The following is a 25,072-nucleotide window of genomic DNA, read 5'->3' as shown; positions in this document are numbered from 1 at the left end:
CAAAGGACACCTGACTCGTTTTGAAAAATCTCGCTCATTTTTCAAAATAAAAGCCTGAAACTATGTCTAAAGCCTGGTCACAGCCTGAGGAAGCAATTGAAAAAGGAATCTGGTTGATACCCCTTTAAATGGAAGAGGGGCAGGCAATGAAACAGGGGGGGTGAAAAGCACTTCCGGGTTGGAATTCCTCAGGTTTTCGCCTGCAGAATCAGTTTTGTTATACTCACAGACAATACTTTGACAGTTTTTGAAACTTTGGAGTGTTTTCTATCCTAATCTGTAAATTATATGCATATTCTACGATCTGGGCCTGAGAAATAGTCTGTTTACCTTGGGAACATTATAAAAAATAAAAAATACATCTGGACCCTAGCGTCAAGAAGTTACGGAAATCCTTCAAACACCCCAAACAGGGAAACAGATCCCAATCAAAGGTGTTATCACGTGCTTCCCTAAGGCAGTTATTTATCTTATAACTTGCCCTTGTGGTAAAAATTATGTTGGTAAAACAAAGCGCAAATTAAAGTACGTATCTCGGAGCATCGTAGCACCAGTGCAAAAACTCGACATACCCAGTTGCGGCCCGCTTTTTGGAAGAAAATCACTACATTTCGTCTCTACGTAATGTTGACATCAAACATGTCACCGTCCCTGGGAGAGGGGGTGACCTCGACAATTTATTGTTAAAACGAGAGGCTGGCTAGATCTTTAATTTAAAGACCCTTGCTCCCTTCGGTCTCAACGTAGACTTTGATCTGAAGCCATTCTTGCGATTATTGTGATTTTCCTATTGTAATTGTTTATAGGCTTATGTAGCCAAATTGTATCTATCATCGTACGCTATCCATTTATGTTTTTTGTATGCTATTTTAATATATGAGAATTAACCAATGATATCAGGCCATACCCGACCATGATTACAGACACCTGTGTGTGTTTTTTGACACTATATAAATGAGTCATCCCGCAGTGTTTGTCATTATACCCTGATGGAGACGGCTTGTCTGTCGAAACGTTGGACATAAATATTTTTGCATCTGAGCTCCTAGAGTGTGCGGCTCTCCTTTATTTTTTTAAATGGTCTTCCTGTAACCTAGTTGACTTGATTGATTGAAATGGTTACTTGCATAGTGACGGTCTTTTGTTAAGACGTGTATGAAAATGACTCTGGAAACTTGTAATATCTGAAAATGTAGCTAGCTAGACTATCTTACCGATATACGTGGATGGACGCTTCTCCCTTTCTGTCATGGATTCCATGGTTGCCCTTAGTTTGAAGAAGTAATCCAGAGACAGGTGTTTTCTCCATCTCATTATCTATCATGCTTTCCACTGATTTCAAAACCCGGTCCTCCAGAAGGTAGGGTATCTGCAAGATTAGGGGGAAGAGATAGAAAAAAGGGCCTAAATATAGCTCTCTTTTTCTCCAGTGGTAACATGTTAAAGACCTCACAATATAACTGATTTATTGTTGGTTGATGGTCTGTTATCCGGTTAAGGAGAATGCATTTACGGGCCACAAAAATTAGTTTTTTAAGAAGATTGAGCTGTGCTAAGGTAAGTGAGGGTCTGTTCCCGACGACACCCACTGGACCAGAGACTGACCACCACTGAGGTGTTCTTTGGGGCAGACAGTTGACAAAATCTCAATAGATCAATATTCCATAATGTATTTATCAAAAACATTCTGGTTAGTTACAGTCACAATTTTGAGCTTTCTGGCATGGCGTCAGAGTGACAAGACTCTGTCCATTCTACTTATACAGGACGTAGCCCAACACAGGGGGGTTTGCACTGCAGCTGTAGGTGAGAGTGACTGAGCTACCCTTAACAACATCTCCAGATGGACTGACTGACAATGTGACATTATTTTGAGCATCTGTAGGAGAGGGAGTAATTTTTTATATAATGTTGAGCAAATCTCTTACAGAAAAACCCTACTGTAGTACCTCTTACCACAAATTATGTTGCCTGTATACTTCACAAAATCATAACGCTTAACTTTCATCCCTATAAGTTGTTCAGTAAATGTAATGGTTTAGTCACCATACCCTGTCATCATGAACACCATCCTCAAACATTGCTTAACTTCCCCTAAAAGTTGCAAACACACAGCCAAGGCCCAAAAAATTATTCTGTCAGTCCGTAGTGAGTAATCGCAGTCCTGATGTCCAGAAGTTATTTTCGGTCATAAGAGATGGAAGCGGCAAAATTATGTACAAATAAGTTACAAACAATGCAAATACATGAACAAAAAAACACGATTGGTGGGGACACGTAAAACGTCTGCCTTCTTCCATGGCGCCGTGTCATTTAAACAAGTGAACAGCAAACCTGGTTTCAAAAAACAAATAGCGCAACACCTCATTGCACAACGCTCCCCTACTTGTTGTGTATATGTACCTACTTGTTGTGTGTATGTACTGACATGTATGTGTAACTGATAGATATACAGTATACACACACTACATTATAATGTTTTTAAATGTATGTAAATTCTAGTCTTTTGACTGTAATATCTTTTTCGTTATATGTCAGACCTCAGTAAGACTCCCTGTCACCATTGGTGTTGGCTAAAGGGGATCCTAATAATTCAAAAATCTCATCTGTATTCCGTCATGTGTAATCCATAGATTAGTGCCTAATGAATTTATTTAGATTGACTGATTTCCTTATATGAACTGTAACTCAGTTTAATCTTTGAAATTGTTACAAGTTGTGTTTATATTTTTGTTCAGTGTATATTTAGTGGCTCTTGAGTGGCGCAGCGGTCTAAGGCACTGCATCTTAGTGCTAGTGTCACACCTTGGCCATAGAGAGGCTTTTATTCTCTATTTTGGTTAGGCCAGGATGTGACTAGGGTGGGCCTTTCTAGTTTCTTTATTTCTATCTTTTCTATTTCTTTGTTTTTGGCCGAGTGTGGTTCCCAATCAGAGGCAGCTGTCTATCGTTGTCTCTGATTGGGAATCATACTTAGGCAGTCCTTTTTCACTCTTTCATTTGTGGGTAGTTGTCTTCGTTAATGCATGTATAGCCTTACAGAGCTTCACGTTCGTTTTGTTGTTTATTGTTTTGTTGGCGACATTTCAAAATAAAGGGAAAATGTACGCATACCACGCTGCACCTTGGTCCTGTCATTTCCACCCTGACGACGATCGTGACAGAACTACCCACCACCAAAGGACCAAGCACCGTGGCCAGGAGAGGCACACGGGACGGTCGGCGGAGCCGAGGTTGAAGGTGAAGAAGGTGAACTTGGAGGGGAGTGAAGCAGAGACAGTTATGGAGTTGATGGGGTGATTGGAGGAGAGAGTTAGGAGAGAGCTGTTGTGTTGGTGCATGAGGCACGACATTCGCACTACGGAGCGTGTCCTCAGTTTAATGTCACCTGAGTCAGCTCTCCATACTCGTCCTGAGGTGCGTGCAAGCCGTCTGGTGAAGACTGTGCCAGCCCAACGCACCAGGCCTCCTGTGCGCCTCCCCAGCCCTGCACGTCTTGTACTAGCTCTACGCTCCAGACCTCCAGTGCGCCTCCACAGCCCGGTGAGTCCTGCGCCGGCTCTGCGCACTGTGTCTCCTGTGCGCTGTGACAGCCCGGTTCGTCCTATGCCTGCGCTCCATACGTGCCGGGCTAAAGTGGGCATTCAGCCAAGAGGAGCAGTGCAAGGTCTAAGCACCAGATCTCCAGTGCTCCCCCACAGCCCGGTTCGACCTGTGCCTGCGCTCTGGAGGTGCCGGGCCAAAGTGGGCATTCAGCCTGGAAGAGTGGTGCCAAGGAGAAGCACCAGATCTCCAGTGCTCCCCCACAGCCCGGTTCATCCTGTGCCTGCTCCACGGGTCAGTCCGGAGCCTCCAGCGACAGGCCCCAGTCTGCAGCCTCCAGCGACAGTCCCCAGTCCGGAGCCTCCAGCGACGGTCTCCAGTCCGGAGCCTCCAGAGACGGTCCCCAGTCCGGGGCCTGCAACAAGGGTCCCCAGTCTGGGGCCTGCAGCGAGGGTCCCCGCACCAGAGACACCACCAAAGTGGGGTGAGCCAGAGGTGAAGCGGGGTCTACGTCCCGCACCGGAGCCGCCGCCGTGAAGAGATGCCCACCAGGACCCTCCCCTTTAGAGTCAGGTTTTGCGGCCGGAGTCCGCACCTTTGGAGGGGGGGGGTACTGTCACGCCCTGGCCATAGAGAGGCTTTTATTCTCTATTTTGGTTAGGCCAGGGTGTGACTAGGGTGGGCCTTTCTAGTTTCTTTATTTCTATGTTTTCTATCTCTTTGTTTTTGGCCAAGTGTGGTTCCCAATCAGAGGCAGCTGTCTATCGTTGTCTCTGATTGGAATCATACTTAGGCAGTCCTTTTTCACTCTTTCATTTGTGGGTAGTTGTCTTCGTTAATGCATGTATAGCCTTACGGAGCTTCACGTTCGTTTTGTTGTTTATTGTTTTGTTGGCGACATTTCAAAATAAAGGGAAAATGTACGCACACCACGCTGCACCTTGGTCCTGTCATTTCCACCCTGACGACGATCGTGACAGCTAGAGGCATCACAACAGACCCTAGTTTGATTCCGGGCTGTATCCCAACCGGCCGTGTCCGGGAGTCCCATATGGCAGTGCACAATTGGCCCAGTGTTGTCCAGGTTAGGGGAAGAAATTATTATAATATTTCTATGTTACTGTACCCCCTTAAGTACACTGTAATATAAAAAGTGTATGATAACAGGAAGGAAAAAAGCACCAAAAGGCTACAACGAGACAAGTCATTCTCAACCAATTGTCTACATTCTGCTTGCGACATGGTTATTATCACATCTCTCCATGGTATTTATTTGCATGGTTATTTGCTGGTCATTCTCTCTGGACACGTTCTGCAGGAGGGTGAGTAGTGTTGTCTCTCTCTGTAGAGTTTCATGCGTTTTCTTTCCTTTAACTGGTGCAACATTGGTGCGTAGTGATGTTCAATCTATCTGTTGTGAGAATTTAAAGACAGAATGACTAGATGATTTAGAGCTGTATCCAAGTTGTGAGAAAACTCTTCAGAGACAAAGACAAATGTTACACCTGCTTTCAGTGAAAACACTGTTGGAGCCTGTTTGATGATTGACTTATTAAGTATTAAGTTAAGTAATTCCATTCTGTGCTATTTTGTATCAAAGTGTTTCAGTTTGATAGGATGTGGCTCTTGAAAACGACCAGTGTGATGCTGGTGATTACTCTCACGTTGCTAGGTGAGTAGAATATATTTTTGCTTTGATGCTCTATCATGCTGTGGATGTCAGTACTGATTTATAAACTTTCTACTACTGTGTATGGCTCATAAGAGATTAACAGTGAACTACTGCAGAGGTCAGAGGGGATATTTTAATTTCATTGTTTTGTTGCCTTAATGGTGAGATGTATTTTTAGCAAATTATTAACCTCAAAGGTAAGGACTTTATCTGAGAATAAAGAGTAACTCACTCGATTAATTCACAGAAATACAGAAGTGACTGATAGTCTGTTTGTGCACCAGGATGTGGTAGGAGACACGGGGTCGTCTGTAGCTCAGTTGGTAAAGCATGGCGCTTACACCGCCAGGGTTGATGGTTTAACTGTAAGTCACTTTGGATAAAAGGATCTGCTAAATGGCATATCATCACTGTCTGATGAAAACCTCATCTCCAAAACAGGAATTTTTCAGGCGATGGAAAAAATTCCCATGTTTTCCCATAAAGTAACATACAATTATGAAAATTTAGAAGCTATTTGAATATATTTTCTTGGTCCTAGAGTCATGAAATATTCAGAGTACATTGAGGGAAGTTACTGGTTTCAATATATGTACAAAAATGAAAGTTCGCAAAAATGGAGTTACGCATCCGACAGCGACAATATATTACATGTTATATGAACTACCTGTAAATGGCAAATTGGCACTGTATGTATTTGCATTAGTGTTGTAGATATGTGTGACAACATTAACTGTCTTTTGCTTTGTTGTTGTTGTTTTTTAAAGGTGTTTGTGGGAGTAATTGGAAGGTGACCTTTAACGATACAGCTCCATGTGCCTTAAGAGGGTCATCAGTGGTGTTTCGATGCAGTTATGCCTACCCCTCAGATCAGACTATTACAAATAGCTTCTGGTATTTCTCGAGTCAAAGGAAGAACAATGATCTCTTTCTGGCCCAGGAATACAGAGGACGTGTAGAATACCTTGGAAACAAAGACAACAACTGCACTTTGAAAATGAATAACCTAATTAGTAGTGACGCAACACAATACCACTTCAGATTTGAGACGGTTAATAAAGGTGACGAAACGAATGCATGGAGCAGCAAAACATGGGTTTCACTAAGTTTGACAGGTAATTTTGATACCAGAAGAAAATCAGACTCTGATAACACTTCAAAAAACATTCAGTGGTCACTCTGTTCCTTTCTCCTCTCAACCAGGGCTGACAACCAAAGTACAGCCTGCAACTGTGAGAGAGGGAGAGAGGGTGACGCTAACGTGTGTCACAACCTGTACACCAAGTGACCATCCCGCTATTGTCTGGTTCAGGGATGGACACTCAGTATCCAACACAGAGTTCCTGGCCAGCAGTGAGGATTCTGTCAGATACCAATGTGCTGTTCAAGGTCAAGAGAATCTCAACTCTGCTCCAATGTCTCTTGATGTCCAATGTGAGTAAATATGTGATCTACTTAACGTGAGCAGATCATATCATTTTATCATAATGGAGCAGCTGTCTGCGTTCAAACGTCTGCACGAGCGAGGTGCTGCCTCTGACTTGGAAGGGCACATATCTCATTGCATTACTGTGTAAAAATAATAGCAGGGAATTATGAAAGAAGGATGTTAAGGAAATAGTGCTCTTGCATAACAGCCTTTGTCAGTTTGGTCTGAATGTGAATGTGTTAGATAAGAAATTTGAATTTGCCATGATGAACTGCAGTCTCTATTTGCTGACCCTGGCTGTGTGTTTAGGTTGTGGTAACTTTTAGGGGAAGTTAAGCAGTTTGAGGTTGACGTACATGATGGCAGGGCATGGTGAGAGGAAATAACAGTGAACTATAGGCTACTAACTTAATTCAAAACTGTTCTGAAAGCACCAATGAAAATATTCTGATCCAATGAAAATATTCTGATTTATTTACTGGAACCATTAATATGGATGAAAGTTCAGTGTTGTGGTTTTGTGAAATATAGAGGCAACCTAATGTGTGGTAAGAGTCTCGTGACTTTACTTTCATTAATCTGAAGACTGTTATTCATCGAATCACCTAACTACGTTTAATTGTTACCCGATTAAATTAATTACACTACCGGTCAAAAGTTTTAGAACACCTACTCATTCAAGGGTTTTTCTTTATTTTTACTATTTTCTGCATTGTAGAATAATAGTGAAGACATCACAACTATAAAATAACACATATGGAATCATGTAGTAATGAAAAAAGTGTTAAACAAATCAAAATAAATTTTATATTTGAGATTCTTCAAATAGCCACCCTTTGCCTTGATGACAGCGTTGCACTCTTGGCATTCTCTCAACCAGCTTCATGAGGTAATCACCTGGAATGTATTTGAATTATAAAGTTGCTTCAAGTGCAGTCGCAAAAACCATCAATGTCACCCGTCTGTCCCGAGCCGTCAGAGCCGTTCGTCAGTCAGGAGCCGCTAGAGCCATTCGTCAGTCAGGATCTGCCAGAGCCGCCAACCAGACAGGATCTGCCAGAGCCGCCAACCAGACAGGATCTGCCAGAGCCGCCAACCAGACAGGATCTGCCAGAGACGCCAACCAGACAGGATCTGCCAGAGCCGCCAACCAGACAGGATCTGCCAGAGCCGCCAACCAGCCAAGATCTGCCAGAGCCGCCAGCCAGCCATGAGCAGCCAGAGCCGCCAGCCAGCCATGAGCAGCCAGATCCGCCAGCCAGCCATGAGCAGCCAGAGCCGCCAGCCAGCCATGAGCAGCCAGAGCCGCCAGCCAGCCATGAGCAGCCAGAGTCGCCAGCCAGCCATGAGCAGCCAGAGTCGCCAGCCAGCCATGAGCAGCCAGAGTCGCCAGCCAGCCAGGATCTTCCGAAGCCGCCAGCCAGCCAGGATCTTCCAGAGCCGCCAGTCAGCCAGGATCTACCAGAGACAACGAAGCGGATATTGACAATGGTGGAGTGGGGGCCACGTCCCGCACCCGAGCCGCCGCCATATTAAGGCCCACCCCGGACCCTCCCTTTATGTGTCAGGTTTAGCGGCCGGAGTCCGCACCTTTTGGGGGGGGGGTACTGTCACGCCCTGGCCTTAGTATTCTTTGTTTTCTTTATTATTTTAGTTAGGTCAGGGTGTGACATGGGGAATGTTTGTGTTTTGGGTGGTTATATGGTAAAGGGGGTGTTGGGTTTAGTGTATGGGTTTGTGTTGAGTGAATGTTTCTAGGTATGTCTATGGTTGAGTGTATGTTTCTAGGTATGTCTATGGTTGCCTGAGTGGTTCTCAATCAGAGACAGATGTCTTTCATTTGTCTCTGATTGGGAGCCATATTTAAGGCAGCCATAGGCATCATGCATTTGTGGGTAATTGTCTATGTCTGTGTCTATGTTGCATGTTTTTGCACTTAGTCATTTATAGCTTCACGTTCGTCTATTTGTTGTTTTGTTTAGTTTTTCTTCTTCTAAATAAAGAGAAGATGTATTTTTCACACGCTGCGCCTTGGTCCTCTCTCTCTCCCTTTGACGATCGTGACAGAATTACACACCAAACAAGGACCAAGCAGCGTGTCAAGCGGCAACAGGAGCAAGGCATAAAGGATTCATGGACATGGGAGGAAATATTGGATGGTAAGGGACCTTGGGCACAACCGGGAGAATATCGCCTCCCTCGTGAAGAGTTGGAGGCAGCGAAAGCCGAGAGGAGGCGATATGAGGAGGCAGCACGGAGGCAAGGCTGGAAGCCCGCAAGTACAACCCAAAAATTTATTGGGGGGTGGCTAAGAGGTAGTGGGCCGAGGGCAGGTAGGAGACCTGCGCCCACTTCCCAGGCTAACCATTGAGAGCGGGAGTACGGGCAGACACCGTGTTACGCAGTAGAGGGCACGGTGTCTCCTGTACGTGTTCATAGCCCGGTGCGGGTTATTCCACCTCCCCGCACTGGTAGGGCTAGATTGGGCATTGAGCCAGGTGCCATGAAGCCGGCTCAACGCGTCTGGTCTCCAGTGCGTCTCCTCGGGCCGGCATACATGGCACCAGCCTTACGCATGGTGTCCCCGGTTCGCCTACATAGCCCGGTGCGGGTTATTCCACCTCCCCGCACTGGTCGGGCGACGGGGAGCATTCAACCAGGTAAGGTTGGGCAGGCTCGGTGCTCAAGGGAGCCAGTACGCCTGCACGGTCTGGTATTTCCGGCGCCACCTCCCCGCCCCAGTCCAGTTCCACCAGTGCCTACACCACGCACCAGGCTTCCAGTGTGTCTCCAGAGCCCTGTTCCTCCTCCACGCACTCGCCCTATGGTGCGTGTCTCCAGCCCGGTACCACCAATTCCGGCACCACGCACCAAGCCTCCTGTGCGTCTCCAGAGTCCTGTGCATCCTGTTGCTGCTCCCCGCACTAGCCCTGAGATGCGTGTCCCCAGCCCGGTACCACCAGTTCCGGCACCACGCACTAGGCCTAATGTGCGTCTCCAGAGCCCTGTACGCACTGTTGCTTCTCCCCGCACTCGCCCTGAGGTGCGTGCCCTCAGCCCGGTACCACCTGTGCCGGTACCACGCACCAGGCCTATAGTGCGCTTTGAGAGCCCAGTGTGTCCTGTTACTGCTCCCCGCACTAGCCCTGAGATGCGTGTCCCCAGCCCGGTACCACCAGTTCCGGCACCACACACCAGGCCTACAGTGCGCCTCAGCCGGCCAGAGCTGCCCGTCTGCCAAGCACCATCTGAGCCATCCGTCTACCCAGTGCCATCTGAGCCATCTGTCTGCCCAGTGCCATCTGAGCCATCCGTCTACCCAGCGCCATCTGAGCCATCCGTCTACCCAGCGCCATCTGAGCCATCCGTCTACCAAGCGCCATCTGAGCCATCCGTCTGTCCCGAGCCATTAGAGCCGCCTGTCTGTCCCGAGCCGTCAGAGCCGTTCGTCAGTCAGGAGCCGCTAGAGCCATTCGTCAGTCAGGATCTGCCAGAGCCGCCAACCAGACAGGATCTGCCAGAGCCGCCAACCAGACAGGATCTGCCAGAGCCGCCAACCAGACAGGATCTGCCAGAGCCGCCAACCAGACAGGATCTGCCAGAGCCGCCAACCAGACAGGATCTGCCAGAGCCGCCAACCAGCCAAGATCTGCCAGAGCCGCCAGCCAACCATGAGCAGCCAGAGCCGCCAGCCAGCCATGAGCAGCCAGATCCGCCAGCCAGCCATGAGCAGCCAGAGCCGCCAGCCAGCCATGAGCAGCCAGAGCCGCCAGCCAGCCATGAGCAGCCAGAGTCGCCAGCCAGCCATGAGCAGCCAGAGTCGCCAGCCAGCCATGAGCAGCCAGAGTCGCCAGCCAGCCAGGATCTTCCGAAGCCGCCAGCCAGCCAGGATCTTCCAGAGCCGCCAGTCAGCCAGGATCTACCAGAGACAACGAAGCGGATATTGACAATGGTGGAGTGGGGGCCACGTCCCGCACCCGAGCCGCCGCCATATTAAGGCCCACCCCGGACCCTCCCTTTATGTGTCAGGTTTAGCGGCCGGAGTCCGCACCTTTTGGGGGGGGGGGTACTGTCACGTCCTGGCCTTAGTATTCTTTGTTTTCTTTATTATTTTAGTTAGGTCAGGGTGTGACATGGGGAATGTTTGTGTTTTGGGTGGTTATATGGTAAAGGGGGTGTTGGGTTTAGTGTATGGGTTTGTGTTGAGTGAATGTTTCTAGGTATGTCTATGGTTGAGTGTATGTTTCTAGGTATGTCTATGGTTGCCTGAGTGGTTCTCAATCAGAGACAGATGTCTTTCATTTGTCTCTGATTGGGAGCCATATTTAAGGCAGCCATAGGCATCATGCATTTGTGGGTAATTGTCTATGTCTGTGTCTATGTTGCATGTTTTTGCACTTAGTCATTTATAGCTTCACGTTCGTCTATTTGTTGTTTTGTTTAGTTTTTCTTCTTCTAAATAAAGAGAAGATGTATTTTTCACACGCTGCGCCTTGGTCCTCTCTCTCCCTTTGACGATCGTGACAATCAAGTTCTATGATAAAACTGGCTCTCATGAGGACCGCCACAGGAAAGGAAGACCCAGAGTTACCTCTGCTGCAGAGGATAAGTTCATTAGAGTTAACAGCCTCATAAATTGCAGCCCAAATAAATGCTTCACAGAGTTCAAGTAACAGACACATCTCAACATCAACTGTTCAGAGGAGACTGTGTGAATCAGGCCTTCATGGTCGAATTGCTGCAAAGAAACCACTACTAAAGGACACCAATAAGAAGAAGTGACTTGCTTGTACAAGAAACATGATCAATGGAAATTAGACCGGTGGAAATGTGTCCTTTGGTCTAGAGTCCAAATTGGAGATTTTTGGATCCAACCGCCGTGTCTTTGTGAGACGCGGTGTGGGTGAACGGATGATCTCCGCATGTGTATTTCCCACCGTAAAGCATGGAGGAGGAGGTGTGATGGTGTGGGGGTGCTTTGCTGGTGACACTGTCTGTGATTTATTTAGAATTCAAGGCACACTTAACCATCATGGCTACCACAGCATTCTACATCGATACACCATCACATCTGGATTGGGCTTAGTGGGACTATCATTTGTTTTTCAACAGGACAATGTCCCAACACTCCTCCAGGCTGTTTAAGGGCTATTTGACCAAGAAGGAGAGTGATGGAGTGCTGCATCAGATGACCAGGCCTGCACAATCCCCCGACTTCAACCAAATTGAGATGATTGGCATGAGTCGGAACGCAGAGTGAAGGAAAAGCAGCCAACAAGTGCTCAGAATATGTGGGAACTTCTTCAAGATTGTTGGAAAAGCATTCCAGGTGAAGCTGGTTGAGAGAATGCCAAGAGTGTGCAAAGCTGTCATCAAGGGTGGCTATTTGAAAAATCTTAAATATAACATATATTTTGATTTGTTTAACACTTTTTTGGTTAATACATGAATCCATATGTGTTATTTCATAGTTTTGATGTCTTCACTATTAGGTGTTCTAAAACTTTTGACCGGTAGCGTATGTAACAATTAACTCATTAGGATCTGGGGCACCACGAGAGCGGTTCTTTAAAGAGTTACCATCTCCCGAATCAAAAAGGTCTTTACCTATCACATCCATAAACAGTCAACTTATCAATCATAACCTCATATCATATAATCATTCTGAACATTGGTAACCTTGCATCTGAAAAAACCCGGGCCTTGCTTCTGATTCAGTACTACACAAATTGGTTTAGTTATTTGTTTACTAGCTAACTAAATTGTAATACAGGATAAACATACGGACCTAATACATTAAAACAGGTCCCTAGCAGACTGACAACAATATGGCTGCTTCTTATAAAAGACATGTAGAGGGCGAGAGAGACAGAGAGAGAGACTTAACGTTGGTACATTTTAGAAACTACTCTCACAGTAATCATATACTTTGCAAGAGAACCGCCGCCCGCTTGGTGTAAGAAATCATGAATGTCTTTGCGTGTAAATGCCTTGGTTCGCCATGTATCTCTTTGAACAGGGCTTCTTTGGAAACGGGGTGGGGCCTTTTCACGGCACGCTTGTAAGGCTTCTACTGTTGTTCTCCTTTGCAGTCGTCCGGTATCTGGTGACTTGTCATGTAGTCCTGAACAAAACTACAGAGTTTATCCTACTTCCATTTGCTCTAGAAGATGCTTCTTTGAAGATAGTTCCCGTGTCGATGGTTCCCAGTGGGGTGATGAGAATAGCGGAATTCGATGTTTTGAAAATAATAGTTAGGACAGGTAATTTACATAGGACAGCTAATCAGCCGTACCAGTGATTGTCCGGGAGGTGATTTTATCGTCACTACCTTGTGTTGAGATTCAGAGTTCAAACCTCTTTAAACGTGAGCTGCAGCTCTACATCTCTCTGGTCTAACTTTTTAAGTCTTAACCCATCATTTTATACAGTTCGTTAAAAAGGGGTGGGTGAGAGGGGGTCTGGTTGAAGTTATTTATTGGAAAGCTGATGTGACCTATTTGGATCCTGTCATGACAAGAGGTACTATAGTAGTGTTGTTCTATACAAGATATGCTCAACATCATATAAACACTTGCAACCTTAATCCGTCTCCTACAGATGCTCCAAAAAATGTCACATTGTCAGTCAGTCCATCTGGCGATGTTGTTAAAGGGTAGCTCAGTCACTCTCACCTGCAGCTGCCGTGCAAACAACTCTGTGTTGACACCTCTGTGTCAGTCAGTCCCTCTGGTCCAGTGGTAGAGGGCAGCTCTGTGAATCTGACCTGCCGCAGCTATGCCAACCCAGCAGAGAGCCACACCTGGTACAAAGTCAATGGGAGCAGCCCACCAGTCCAGTCGGGGACTATGTTGATATTTGAGGTTATCTTTCCTGCTAACTCAAGGTGGTATTACTGTGAGAAACGGAACCAACATGGAGCCCTCAACTCATCAGACCTGGTTCTTAATGTTCTGTGTAAGTTAAGTCTGCTTGTGGGTATGTTTTTTGTGCTAAGTTGTGTGTGATTGCTTAATAGGGAAGCAGTGTCATGACATGACTTTCATTAATGTGATGACTGTTATTTATCGAATCAACTAACTATGTTAAATTGTTACACGATTAAATTAGTCATGTAACAATTAACTCATTAGGAATTTGGGGCACCATGGAATAAGTTGTTTATAGAGTTACCATCTCCCGATTTAAACTGTTAAAGATATAAGTTATATATCGATAACAGTCACTTAACTTCTTGACGCTAGGAGGCAGAATTTTTATGTTTGGAAAAATAACGTTCCCAATGTAAACGGCCTATTCCTCAGGCCCAGATGCTAGAATATGCATATAATTGACAGATAAGGATAGAAAATACTCTAAAGTTTCCAAAACTGTCAAAATATTGTCTGTGAGTATAACAGAACTGATTTTGCAGGTGAAAACCTGAGGAAATCCAACCCGGAAGTGCCTCTTATTTTGAAAAATCCCTGTTCCATTGCCTGCCTATCCTCCATTTAAAAGGGATATCAACCAGATTCCTTTTCCAATGGCTTCCACAGGTTGTGAACAGTCTTTAGACATAGTTTCAAGCTTTTATTCTGAAAAATGAGCGAGATTTATCAAAACGCGTCAGTGTCCTTGATTAGTTATTGCGCGCGAAATTTGTAGCTCGACATTTTATTTCTGTCTTGTATTGAATTACTTTACCCTCCGGTTTAAATATGATCAATTATTTATGTTAAAAACAACCTGAGGATTGATTATAAAAACGTTTGACATGTTTCTACGAACTTTACGGATACTATTTGGAATTTTCGTCTGCCCTTCAAGACCGGCACGAGCCTGTGGATTACTGAACATAACGTGCAAACCAAATGGAGGTTTTTGGATATAAAAATCATCTTTATCGAACAAAAGGAACATTTATTGTGTAACTGGGAGTCTCGTGAGTGCAAACATCCGAAGATCATCAAAGGTAAGCGATTAATTTTATTGCTTTCCTGACTTTTGTGACCAATCTACATTGCTGCTAGGTGTTCGTAATGTTTTGTCTAGTGATCGATAAACTCACACAAACGCTTGGATTGCTTTCGCTGTAAAGCATATTTTCAAAATATGACACGACAGGTGGATTACCAACAAGCTAAACTGTGTTTTGTTATATTGCACTTGTGATTTTATGAATATAAATATTTTTAGCAATTTTTATTTTATTTGGCGCTCTGCAATTCAGCGGTTGTTGATGACAATTATCCCGCTAAAGGGATCCGTAGCGCAGAGAAGTTAAAACCTCTTGGCACACGGATCCCTTTAGCGGGATAATTGTCAGGATCCCTTTCCTAAACAACCGCTAGAATTTCAGGGCGCCAAATGCAAAAATATTACTAAAAATATTTATAATCATGCAATCACAAGTGAAATATACCAAAACACAGCTTAGCTTGTTGTTAATCCACCTATCATGTCAGATTTTGAAAATATATTTTACAGCGAAAGAAATCCAAGCTTTTGTGAGTGTAGCTTTCAATGCTACAACAGCTAGCCCCAAATTAGCATGGTCACGAAAGTCAGTAAAGCAATAAAATTAATCGCTTACCTTAGATAATCTTTGGATGTTTGCACTCACGAGACTCCCAGTTACACAATAAATGTTATTTTCGTTCGATAAATATTACTTTTATAACAAAAAAACGCCATTTGGGTTGCGCGTTATGCTGAGAAAACTACAGCCTCGTTCCGGTCCTGAAAGGAAGATGAAAATTTCCAAACGTATCAGCTTAAAAAATATTACTAAAAATATGTATAATCATGCAATCACAAGTGAAATATACCAAAACACAGCTTAGCTTGTTGTTAATCCACCTATCGTGTCAGATTTTGAAAATATACTTTACAGCGAAAGAAATGCAAGCTTTTGTGAGTGTAGCTTTCAATGCTACAACAGCTAGCCTTATATTAGCTTGGTTAGCTTGGTCACGAAAGTCAGAAAAGCAATGAAATTAATCGCTTACCTTTGATAATCTTCGGATGTTTCCACTCACGAGACTCCCAGTTACACAACAAATGTTATTTTTGTTCGATTTTATCACAAAAAAAACGCCATTTGGGTTGCGCATTATGTTCAGAAAATCAAAGCCGTGTTCCGTTAGACAAATTCCAAAAAGTATTCGTAATGGTCGTAAAAACATGTCAAATGTTTTTTATAATCAATCCTCAGGTTGTTTTTAACAAACATAATCGATAATATTTCAACCGGAAGATTACCTATTCAATAAGAGACAAACGGAAAATGGGGAGCTCCTCTCGCGCGCGCAGGAACTATTCGGAGGACACTTGACTAGTTTTGAAAAATCTCGTTCATTTTTCAAAATAAAAGCCTGAAACTATGTCTAAAGCCTGGTCACAGCCTGAGGAAGCCATTGGAAAAGGAATCTGGTTGATACCCCTTTAAATGGAGGATAGGCGGGCCAGGAAACACAGGGTTAAAAAAATATATACAACTTCCGGGTTACATTTTCTCAGGTTTTCGCATGCAGAATAAGTATTGTTATACTCACAGACAATATTTTGACAGTTTTGGAAACTTTGGAGTGTTTTCTATCCTAATCTGTAAATGATATGCATATTCTACGATCTGGGCCAGAGAAAATGTTCGTTTACGTTGGGCACGTTATTAAAAAACAAAAAAGATCTGACCCCTAGCGCTAAGAGTTAATCATTACCTCATATCAGTCTCATTCTGAACATCGCATACTCCTTGGATCTGTAAGAACCCCAGAACTACACAAAATTAGTTGAATTATTTATTCACTAGCTAACTAAATAATAACACAGAATAACATAAACACTTAACACATGAGAAAAGACCCTAGTGGTCTAACAACAGCATGATTGCTTGGTCACCACAAGAGGGAGGGGTAGATAGAGAGAGGGAGAGACAAAGAGAGAGTCAAACTTATCGTTGAATCCTTTGTAAATTACCTTCAAAGTAATAATTTACTCTGCACAAGAACCACCGCCCATTTGGGTAAGAGATCATGAATATATTTGCACATAGATGTCTTTGTTCGTCGTCTCTCTATTGAAACCAATCAACCCTTATATTGGGAAGTTGTAGTGTCCTGCTTCAGTGTAAGGCTCTGATAATCCATCAGAGGTCACAATGTCCTTCTTCATAGCTGTCTTGGTCTTGTAGTGGAGTGTTCAAATAGAACAGATACTCTGTGATTGTCTGAGATGGGATTTTCTCCTTCCCACCTCCTGTCTTTAGTCAAAGTTCTAGGACTTTTACATGCCCAGCTGCAGACTGGCAATGTTAAGGTCTAGTCTTTATCTTCACCTCGTGTGGAGATTCAAAGTTTTAACCATTTCAGCCGTATAGCCACAGCTACAGGTTTTCTGGTCTAAAGGAATTATTCAGGGTTCAGTTCCTGACCAATTTACACGCCAGTAGCAACCTGGCAATGTTTTGGTCTGGTAGCTGAGGTTATCTTCTCATCTATTGCTGAGAGTTTCCAACAATTGCAACATGTGGACCACGATCTCACGTCTTCTGGTATGAAGGAAGGTTTCGTTACCAAGGCTTTTTATGCACTCTGATGGCATGATCTCTGACCACACTCGGGGTGTGGCTAGTTACTGTGCATAGTTTATATGAAAAACAATTATCTCATTAGAAAACTAAAATAACATTCATATCTTAACAGAAATACAATCATTCTTAATCATATATTTTATACAATATTTGGATGTAAACTTGACAGATAGAATGTCTACACTTTCCGAGTAACAGTATTTTCTTCATACCATTCTTAATGTAATCACAAAATAATAAACAATGTTACATGATTATTCTTTAGATCCCCACTGACCATTCTTAACATTCCTAACATAGAAATATTGTTCTAATATTGGATGTTATAGTTTTGGCAGCAAAAGTCTTCTGTGGACAAAGGGACATTTCTTACCGAAGGAGATTCCACTCCTGCCTATTTTCTGATAGAGTGTTAAGGTGTCAAGACTCTCCTCAGCCAGGAGAGTCATGACAGCAAGTTATTAAAACGTTATGTTGTTGAGAAAGAGACAGTGTAATCTCCAAGATACTGCAACGGTTTTCTGCTACAGTGGAATATAGATGAAATTAAACACAACCCTTCTGGCCAGGACAGTTTGGATGAATCATTACTAAATATAAAGCAGATACAGTTGACGTCAGAAGTTTACATACACTTAGGTTGGAATCATTAAATCTCGTTTTTCAACCACTCCACAAATGTCTTGTTGTAAGGGGTGCGTACTGGTGGCAGAGAAGTCAGACGCAGGAGACCAAAAACTGTGTTTCCAACGGCGCAGTTTAATAATAAAAACCCACCGGAAAACAGAACAATCAATAAATGGGTACATAACCCGATACACACCAGACATAATGTGCACAAGCACTTACAATAAACAATTCCAGACAAGGACATGGGGGAAACAGAGGGTTAAATACACCACATGTAATTGATGGAATTGAAACCAGGTGTGAGGGAAGACAAAACAAAACCAATGGAAAATGAAAGGTGGATTGGTGATGGCTAGAAGACCGGTGACGTCGACCGCCAAACGCCACGGGAACCAGGAGAGGGACCGACTCCGGTGCTAGAGTTTTGGCAAGTCGGTTAGGACATCTACTTTGTGCATGACACAAGTAATATTTCCAACAATTGTTTACAGATTATTTCACTTCTAATTCACTGTATCACAATTCCAGTCGGTCAGAAGTTTACATACACTAAGTTGACTGTGCCTTTAAACAGCTTGGAAAATTCCAGAAAATGATGTCATGGATTTGGAAGCTTCTGATATTCTAATTTAAATCATTTGAGTCAACTGGAGGTGTACCTGTGGACGAATTTCAAGGCCTACCTTCAAACTCAGTGCCTCTTTGCTTGACATCATGGGAAAATCAAAAGAAATCAGCCAAGACCTCAGAAAAAAATGTGTAGACCTCCACAAGTCTAATTCATCCTTGGGAGAAATTTCCAAATGCCTGAAGGTACCACATTCATCTATACAAACAATAATACGCAAATATAAACACCATGGGATCACGTAGCTGTTATACCGCTCAGGAAGGAGAAGCGTTCTGTCTCCTAGAGATGAAGGTACTTTGGTGCGAAAAGTGCAAATAAATCCCAAAACAACAGCAAAGGACCTTGTGAAGACGCTAGAGGAAACAGGTTCAAAAGTATCTATATCCGCAGCAAAACGAGTCCTATATCGACATAACCTGAAAGGCCGCTCAGCAAGGAAAAAGCCACTGCTCCAAAACCGCCATAAAAAGCCAGACTACGGTTTGCAACTGCACATGCGGACAAAGATCGTACTTTTTGGAGAAATGTCCTCTGGTCTGATGAAACAAAAATAGAACTGTTTGGCCATAATGACCATCGTTATGTTTGGAGGAAAAAGAGGGAGGCTTGCAAGCTGAAGAACACCATCCCAATCGTGAAGCACGGGGTTGGCAGCATCATTTTGTGGGGTTGCCTTGCTGCAGGAGGGACTGGTGCACTTCACAAAATAGTTGGCATCATGATGAAGGAAAATTATGTGGATATATTGAAGCAACAACTCAAGACATCAGTCAGGAAGTTAAAGCTTGGTCGCAAATGGGTCTTCCAAATGGACAATGACCCCAAGCATACTTCCAAAGTTGTGGCAAAATGGCTTAAGGACAACAAAATCAAGGTATTGGAGTGGCCATCACAAAGCTCTGACCTCAATCCCATAGAAAATTTGTGGGCAGAACTGAAAAAGCGTGTGCGAGCAAGGAGAACTACAAACCTGACTCAGTTACACCAGCTCTGTCAGGGGGAATGGACCAAAATTCACCCAACTTATTGTGGGAAGGCTACCTGAAACGTTTGACCCAAGTTAGACAATTTAAAGGCAATGCTACCAAATTCTAATTGAGTGTATGTAAACTTCTGACCCACTGGGAATGTGATGAAATAAAAGCTGAAATAAATCATTCTCTCTCCTATTATTCTGACATTTCACATTCTTAAAATAAAGTGGTGATCCTAACTGACCTAAGACAGGGAATTTATACTTTAATTTAATGTCAGGAATTGTGAAAAACTGAGTTTAAATCTATTTGGCTAAGATGTATGTAAACTTCTGACTTCAACTGTATCAACTTTTGAATATTTCTGCTTGCTTTAGATGCCCCAAGGAACACCTTGGTGTCAGTAAGTCCCTCTGGTTCAGTGGTAGAGGGAAGCTCTGTGAACCTGACCTGCAGCAGTCATGCCAACCCAGCAGTGGAGAACTACACCTGGTTTAAGAAGGATGGAACAGACACCTCACAGACAGGGTCAGGAGAGGTGTTGAAATTGACTTCTCTAACCTCCTCTGACAGTGGACAGTACTTCTGTGAGGCCAGGAACAAAGAAGGGGCTCACAACTCTACTGTTCTGTCTCTGATCCTGCAGGGTCAGTATGGAAGCAAATGTTATGTTCTACTGTCCAGTGAAATGTCCTGTTGTCCTGAACCAATGTATTTCAAGTGGGAATTCCCTTGACTTGAATGTAATGTGTTCATGTATCCTGTGTCATTTTCAGGAACAAATACTGTCCAAATGCCAGTTTACATAAGTTCCGCGGCCACAGTTTTCATGGTGATCATACTTCTTGTGTTCCTATGGATGTGGTAAGTCTCTGGAACATTGTGTACTCAATTAAATATCATAATGTAGAGTATGATGACCTTGTGATACCGATTTGTTCCCCCAAAGAAGTTTGTTTTCTTTGACAGGAAGAGCCCATTCAAATTATGTCAAAAGACTGCTGTGGACAAAAAGGTCAATGGAACACAGCATATACACTCCAATTCAACATCCCAATAGCATGTCAGTGCAACAATGTTATCTGGAGGTTCATGGTATTTGAACAATGTTCAAGCGCAAGCTTTCATTCTTCCCCGGTAACATGTTACTTAGTTTAACCAATGGATGAAGCTAGTGAGCGGTCAATATATCAAATATTTTGTATTGTTTTTGTCTAATTCCATCTTTCAGGACGATCAAAACCCAGTCTTATTCAGTAGAAGGATCAGTAACGACCCAGCAATACACGAAACTAGAACGGAGGAACAGGAAAATGCCCTCTATGCCAACGTTCAACTGCCTCCCTCTCACACCCACCCCCAAGACAGTTCTCTGTACTCTGTGGTCAAGCCACCACCTCTGCAGAATCCTGCAGACCCTCATTATGCTACCTTTGACTTACAGCAGTTACACAGCTCCATCGACAAGGCCCAACTCTCAGGACTCCATGGGGATGATGTTGTATACTCCAAGATGAAACCCAAACAGGCCAAGGTGACAGACAACATACAGTATGCCAGCATCTAGTTTCCCCTCCCCAGTCCTACTGCCAGGTAAGCGTGAACTCACTGTCAGTTCAGTCCTTTTCAATGTAACCTATTTCTGGAAGTCTGTTTATTTGAAATGTTTGAATATACTCATACAACAACTCAATTTGCTTTTTGCAGGTCAGAAGAAAGATTAGAGGTGGACCATTCTGTTATCTACTCCACTGTTGCCAAACCTGAAGCCTGAACATATCATTTCATAATGTTCAATAAACTAAGCAGCATTGGAACACATGTTGAGATATGTAAAGTATGCAATTAATGGGTAGTTATAGCAATAGATGTATATGTCTTGTACTGTACTGTACTTGTAATGTATGTGTCTCGGTGAGCTTCCATTGCTTGTGCATGCTTCTATCTTGCTAATTGATTGATTGATCCTGAAATTTCATTGGCTGACTGTTTAATTTTTTGTTTGAGGTGCGACCGCCCAGGGGAAGGTGCAGGTTAGAGGGAAGTGGACATGTGGCTGGTTTAGTTTGTAACTGTCTGACAAAGTTTGAGAAAATATTGTTTATTTATCTTGAATTTAAGTTTTGTTAGATCTTCCCTCGACTGCACCAGAACCTGTATTTTTGGTTGTTTAGTTAGTTTGATTTATTAATTATGTACTGTTATGACCTCGTTTTTGACTTGGCTGAGAAAGGGTCTCGGTAATTCAGTTTGTATTCACTAATGGAGGAGATGAAAGAAATGAAATAACTTGCAACCTGTTGTTGATTTTATTTTGCCACTCAACCCCAACTTGAAGAACTGTTACGGCTGATTTCCTCCTCTTCGGCTGAAGAGGAGGTGTAGGGATCGGACCAAGACGCAGAGTGGAAAGTGTCCATGTTTTATTAACAATAAACTGAACACTACACGAAACAAAATAACAAAAGAGAATCTAACCGACAAACAGTCCCGTGTGGCACAACTACTGACACGGAAAACAAACACCCACAAAACACACGTGAAACCCAGGCTGCCTAAGTATGATTCTCAATCAGGGACAACGATTGACAGCTGCCTCTGATTGAGAAACATACAATCTCGCTCCAGAGTACAGGCCTCGGTGTAAAGCTCAGGCCTCGGTGTAACGCGAATCCAACCATAACCCCTGGTGAGACAAAACCGTGACTCTCCAGTGAAGAGCACTTTTTGTCAGTCCTGTCTGGTCCAGCGACGATGGGTTTGTGCCCATATGCGACGTTGTTGCCGGTGATGTCTGGTGAGGACCTGCCTTACAACAGGCCTACAAGCCCTCAGTCCAGCCTCTCTCAGCCTATTGCGGACAGTCTGAGCTAGAGGTCGACCGATTAATCGGAATGGCCGATTTCAAGTTTTCATAACAATCGGAAATCGGTATTTTTGGGCGCCGATTTCCCGATTTTTGTTAATTTATTATTATTATTTTTTTTTACACCTTTATTTAATCTTTATTTAACTAGGCAAGTCAGTTAAGAACACATTCACACATATAACACACATATTTTCAATGACAGCCTAGGAACGTTCTGTCTCGTTTAGGGGCAGAACGACAGATTTTTAACCTTGTCAGCTCGGGGGATCCAATCTTGCATTGATTACATTGCACTCCACGAGGAGCCTGCCTGTTAGCAAATGCAGTAAGCTAAGGTAAATTGCTAGCTAGCATTAAACTTATCTTATAAAAAACAATCAATCAATGACTGTCATTGCTCCAATGTGTACTTAACCATAAACAGCAATGCCTTTCTTAAAATCAATACACAAGTATATATTTTTAAACCTGCATATTTAGCTAAAAGAAATCCAAGTTAGCAGGCAATATTAACCAGGTGAAATTGTGTCATTTCTCTTGCGTTCATTGCACGCAGAGTCAGGGTATATGCAACAGTTTGGGCCGCCTGGCTCTTTGCGAACTAATTTGCCAGAACTTTACGTAATTACGACAACATTGAAGGTTGTGCAATATAACAGGAATATTTAGACTCATGGATGCCACCCGTTAGATAAAATACGGAACGGAATAAACATTTTGTTTTCGAGGTGATAGTTTCCGGATTAGTCAAAGGTATATGGTTTAGAGAGAAATAGTCGACGCGTTATAATTCCTGTAATAACTTGCGGCTGAATTTGAAAGGGGTTCCTTCATTATTTTACTGTTCATGTCTTCCATAGAGAATGTCTTGATCTACTTTAAATAAGGTCTGTGTTTTGTGCAGGCTTAAACCGCCTCGACGTTTTGATACCTGTGTAAATCTCACTAGGATAAGGTAACGTTTGTCAACATATTTTCATAAATCCACTCTACAAATGTTTTTATCTTCGCTTATATTTAGCCAATATTGATCAGAGTTACCTTGTCCCATGGATATCTACACAGTTATAAAATTGGCACGGTGATGTAAGCCTACACGAAACACAGACCTTATTTTAAGTGAATCTAAAAATATCCTATGGAATAAATGAAGGAACCGCTTTTCAGATTTTGCTAGGTGTCATGGGAATTATGACTCGCACTTTGGTTGTCAATTCTTACCATGCCCATTATTAAAATAGGATTTCCTGCATATAGAAATTAAAGTTTTTGTTTTCAACATTCATCACAGGTAACTTAAACTCTATTTTTATTCAAACAGTTGAGAGTATTTGTCTCCTAAGCAGACTCTTCAGTATCATTGTCACTCCAGAGCTGTGTGCGTGTGTGTATTTATGTATTATATTAAGTTAAAATAAAAGTGTTCATTGTTCATTCAGTATTGTTGCAATTGTCATTATTACAAAAATGTGTGTGTGTGTATGATATATATATATATATATGTTTATTTTTTTTTATTTTTATATATAAATCGGCCGATTAATCGGTATCGGCTTCTTTTGTCCTCCAATAATCGGTATCGGCATTGAAAAATCATAATCGGTCGACCTCTAGTCTGAGCACTGATGGAGGAATTGTGCGTTCCAGGTGTAACTTGGGCAGTTGTTGCCATCCTGTACGTGTCCCGCAGGTGCGATGTTCAGATGTACCAATCCTGTGCAGGTGTTGTTACACTTGGTCTGCCACTGCGAGGATGATCAGCTGTCCGTCCTGTCTCCCTGTAGCACTGTCTTAGGCGTCTCACAGTACGGACATTGCAATTGATTGCCCTGGCCACATTTGCAGTCCTCATGCCTCCTTGCAGCATGCCTAAGCCACATTCACGCAACACTCCACCAATCAGGACTTTATGGTAGGTGAGGCCAGACAGAAGCCAGTAAAAGGTACATCCTCAGTAAAAGGTACATGACAACCCGCATGGAGCTTGCCAAAAGGCACCTAAAGGACTCTTAGACAATGAGAAACAAGATTCTCTGGTCTGATGAAACCAAGGTTGAACTCTTTGGCCTGAATGCCAAGCGTCACATCTGGAGGAAACCTGGCACCATCCCTACGGTGAGGCATGGTGGTGTCAGGATCATGCTAATGGGGATGTTTTTCAGAGCAGGGACTGCGAGACTAGTCAGGTATGGTGGAAAAATTACGTTATAATACTTTTATTGCATCAAATGGATGTTTTATGCAACAGAACAGAGTATTATTAACTAGTATGTGTGTGTTCTACTGAGGATGGGCCTCTGGGAGATAACACTGACAGGAGATTTACAATGTCTTTTGGGTGATAAAACCTAATGAGCATTCCAGAGCATGAGTTAATGTTTCTGTTCTATACGGGGCCAGACACTGGTCTCTACACAATGAAAACTGTTGACACAGCAGATACTGTCTGCTATGTATTATAGGTATCTTTCATACAAATCTTAACCTTGTGACCCATTCTATATATTTATTGTTCGTTATGTAGGTTGAAAGGGGTGTATCTTGGCTATAAAATACCTTTGTACCTTTGTCTTGGGTCTCTCAACGAATCATCTGAGCATTGTTGGGTTCACCTAGGGGTCATGATAAGGGTTGTACCAAAATGTTTGATTTATTAGAATAATTGATCATGCTTATGTTGTTTTAATAGAAGGGGAGGGGTTATAAGACCCTTCTCTCCTTACATTTATAGGGTCCTAGACTACAGATTAA

At 43.2% G+C, this 25,072-nt stretch overlaps 1 protein-coding gene across 1 annotated transcript; it reads left to right on the top strand.

Annotated features, from left to right (window-relative positions):
- The first annotated feature begins 4,745 nt into the window (after positions 1-4,745).
- Positions 4,746-23,760, top strand: LOC139564573 (B-cell receptor CD22-like). The gene is made up of 9 exons (XM_071384199.1): positions 4,746-4,865; positions 5,144-5,215; positions 5,983-6,330; positions 6,419-6,649; positions 19,830-20,099; positions 20,229-20,316; positions 20,422-20,467; positions 20,684-21,045; positions 21,160-23,760. The coding sequence occupies exons 1-8, from the start codon at positions 4,784-4,786 to the stop codon at positions 21,017-21,019; spliced, it is 1,473 nt and encodes a 490-aa protein (XP_071240300.1). The 5' UTR covers positions 4,746-4,783; the 3' UTR covers positions 21,020-21,045; positions 21,160-23,760.
- The last annotated feature ends 1,312 nt before the right edge of the window (positions 23,761-25,072 follow it).

This window comes from Salvelinus alpinus, chromosome 35 (genome assembly GCF_045679555.1).
Source record: "Salvelinus alpinus chromosome 35, SLU_Salpinus.1, whole genome shotgun sequence".
NCBI classification, from domain to species: domain Eukaryota; kingdom Metazoa; phylum Chordata; class Actinopteri; order Salmoniformes; family Salmonidae; genus Salvelinus; species Salvelinus alpinus.
Note: the sequence above shows the minus strand (reverse complement) of the source record. Positions and strands in the feature narration are given on the sequence as shown.

Coding starts and splice junctions, on each gene's coding strand:
- LOC139564573 (XM_071384199.1), top strand. CDS start 4,784: ATGGTTATTATCACATCTCTCCATGGTATTTATTTGCATGGTTATTTG. Junction 4,866..5,143: donor TGGACACGTTCTGCAGGAGG/GTGAGTAGTGTT, acceptor TTTGTATCAAAG/TGTTTCAGTTTGATAGGATG. Junction 6,331..6,418: donor GGTTTCACTAAGTTTGACAG/GTAATTTTGATA, acceptor CCTCTCAACCAG/GGCTGACAACCAAAGTACAG.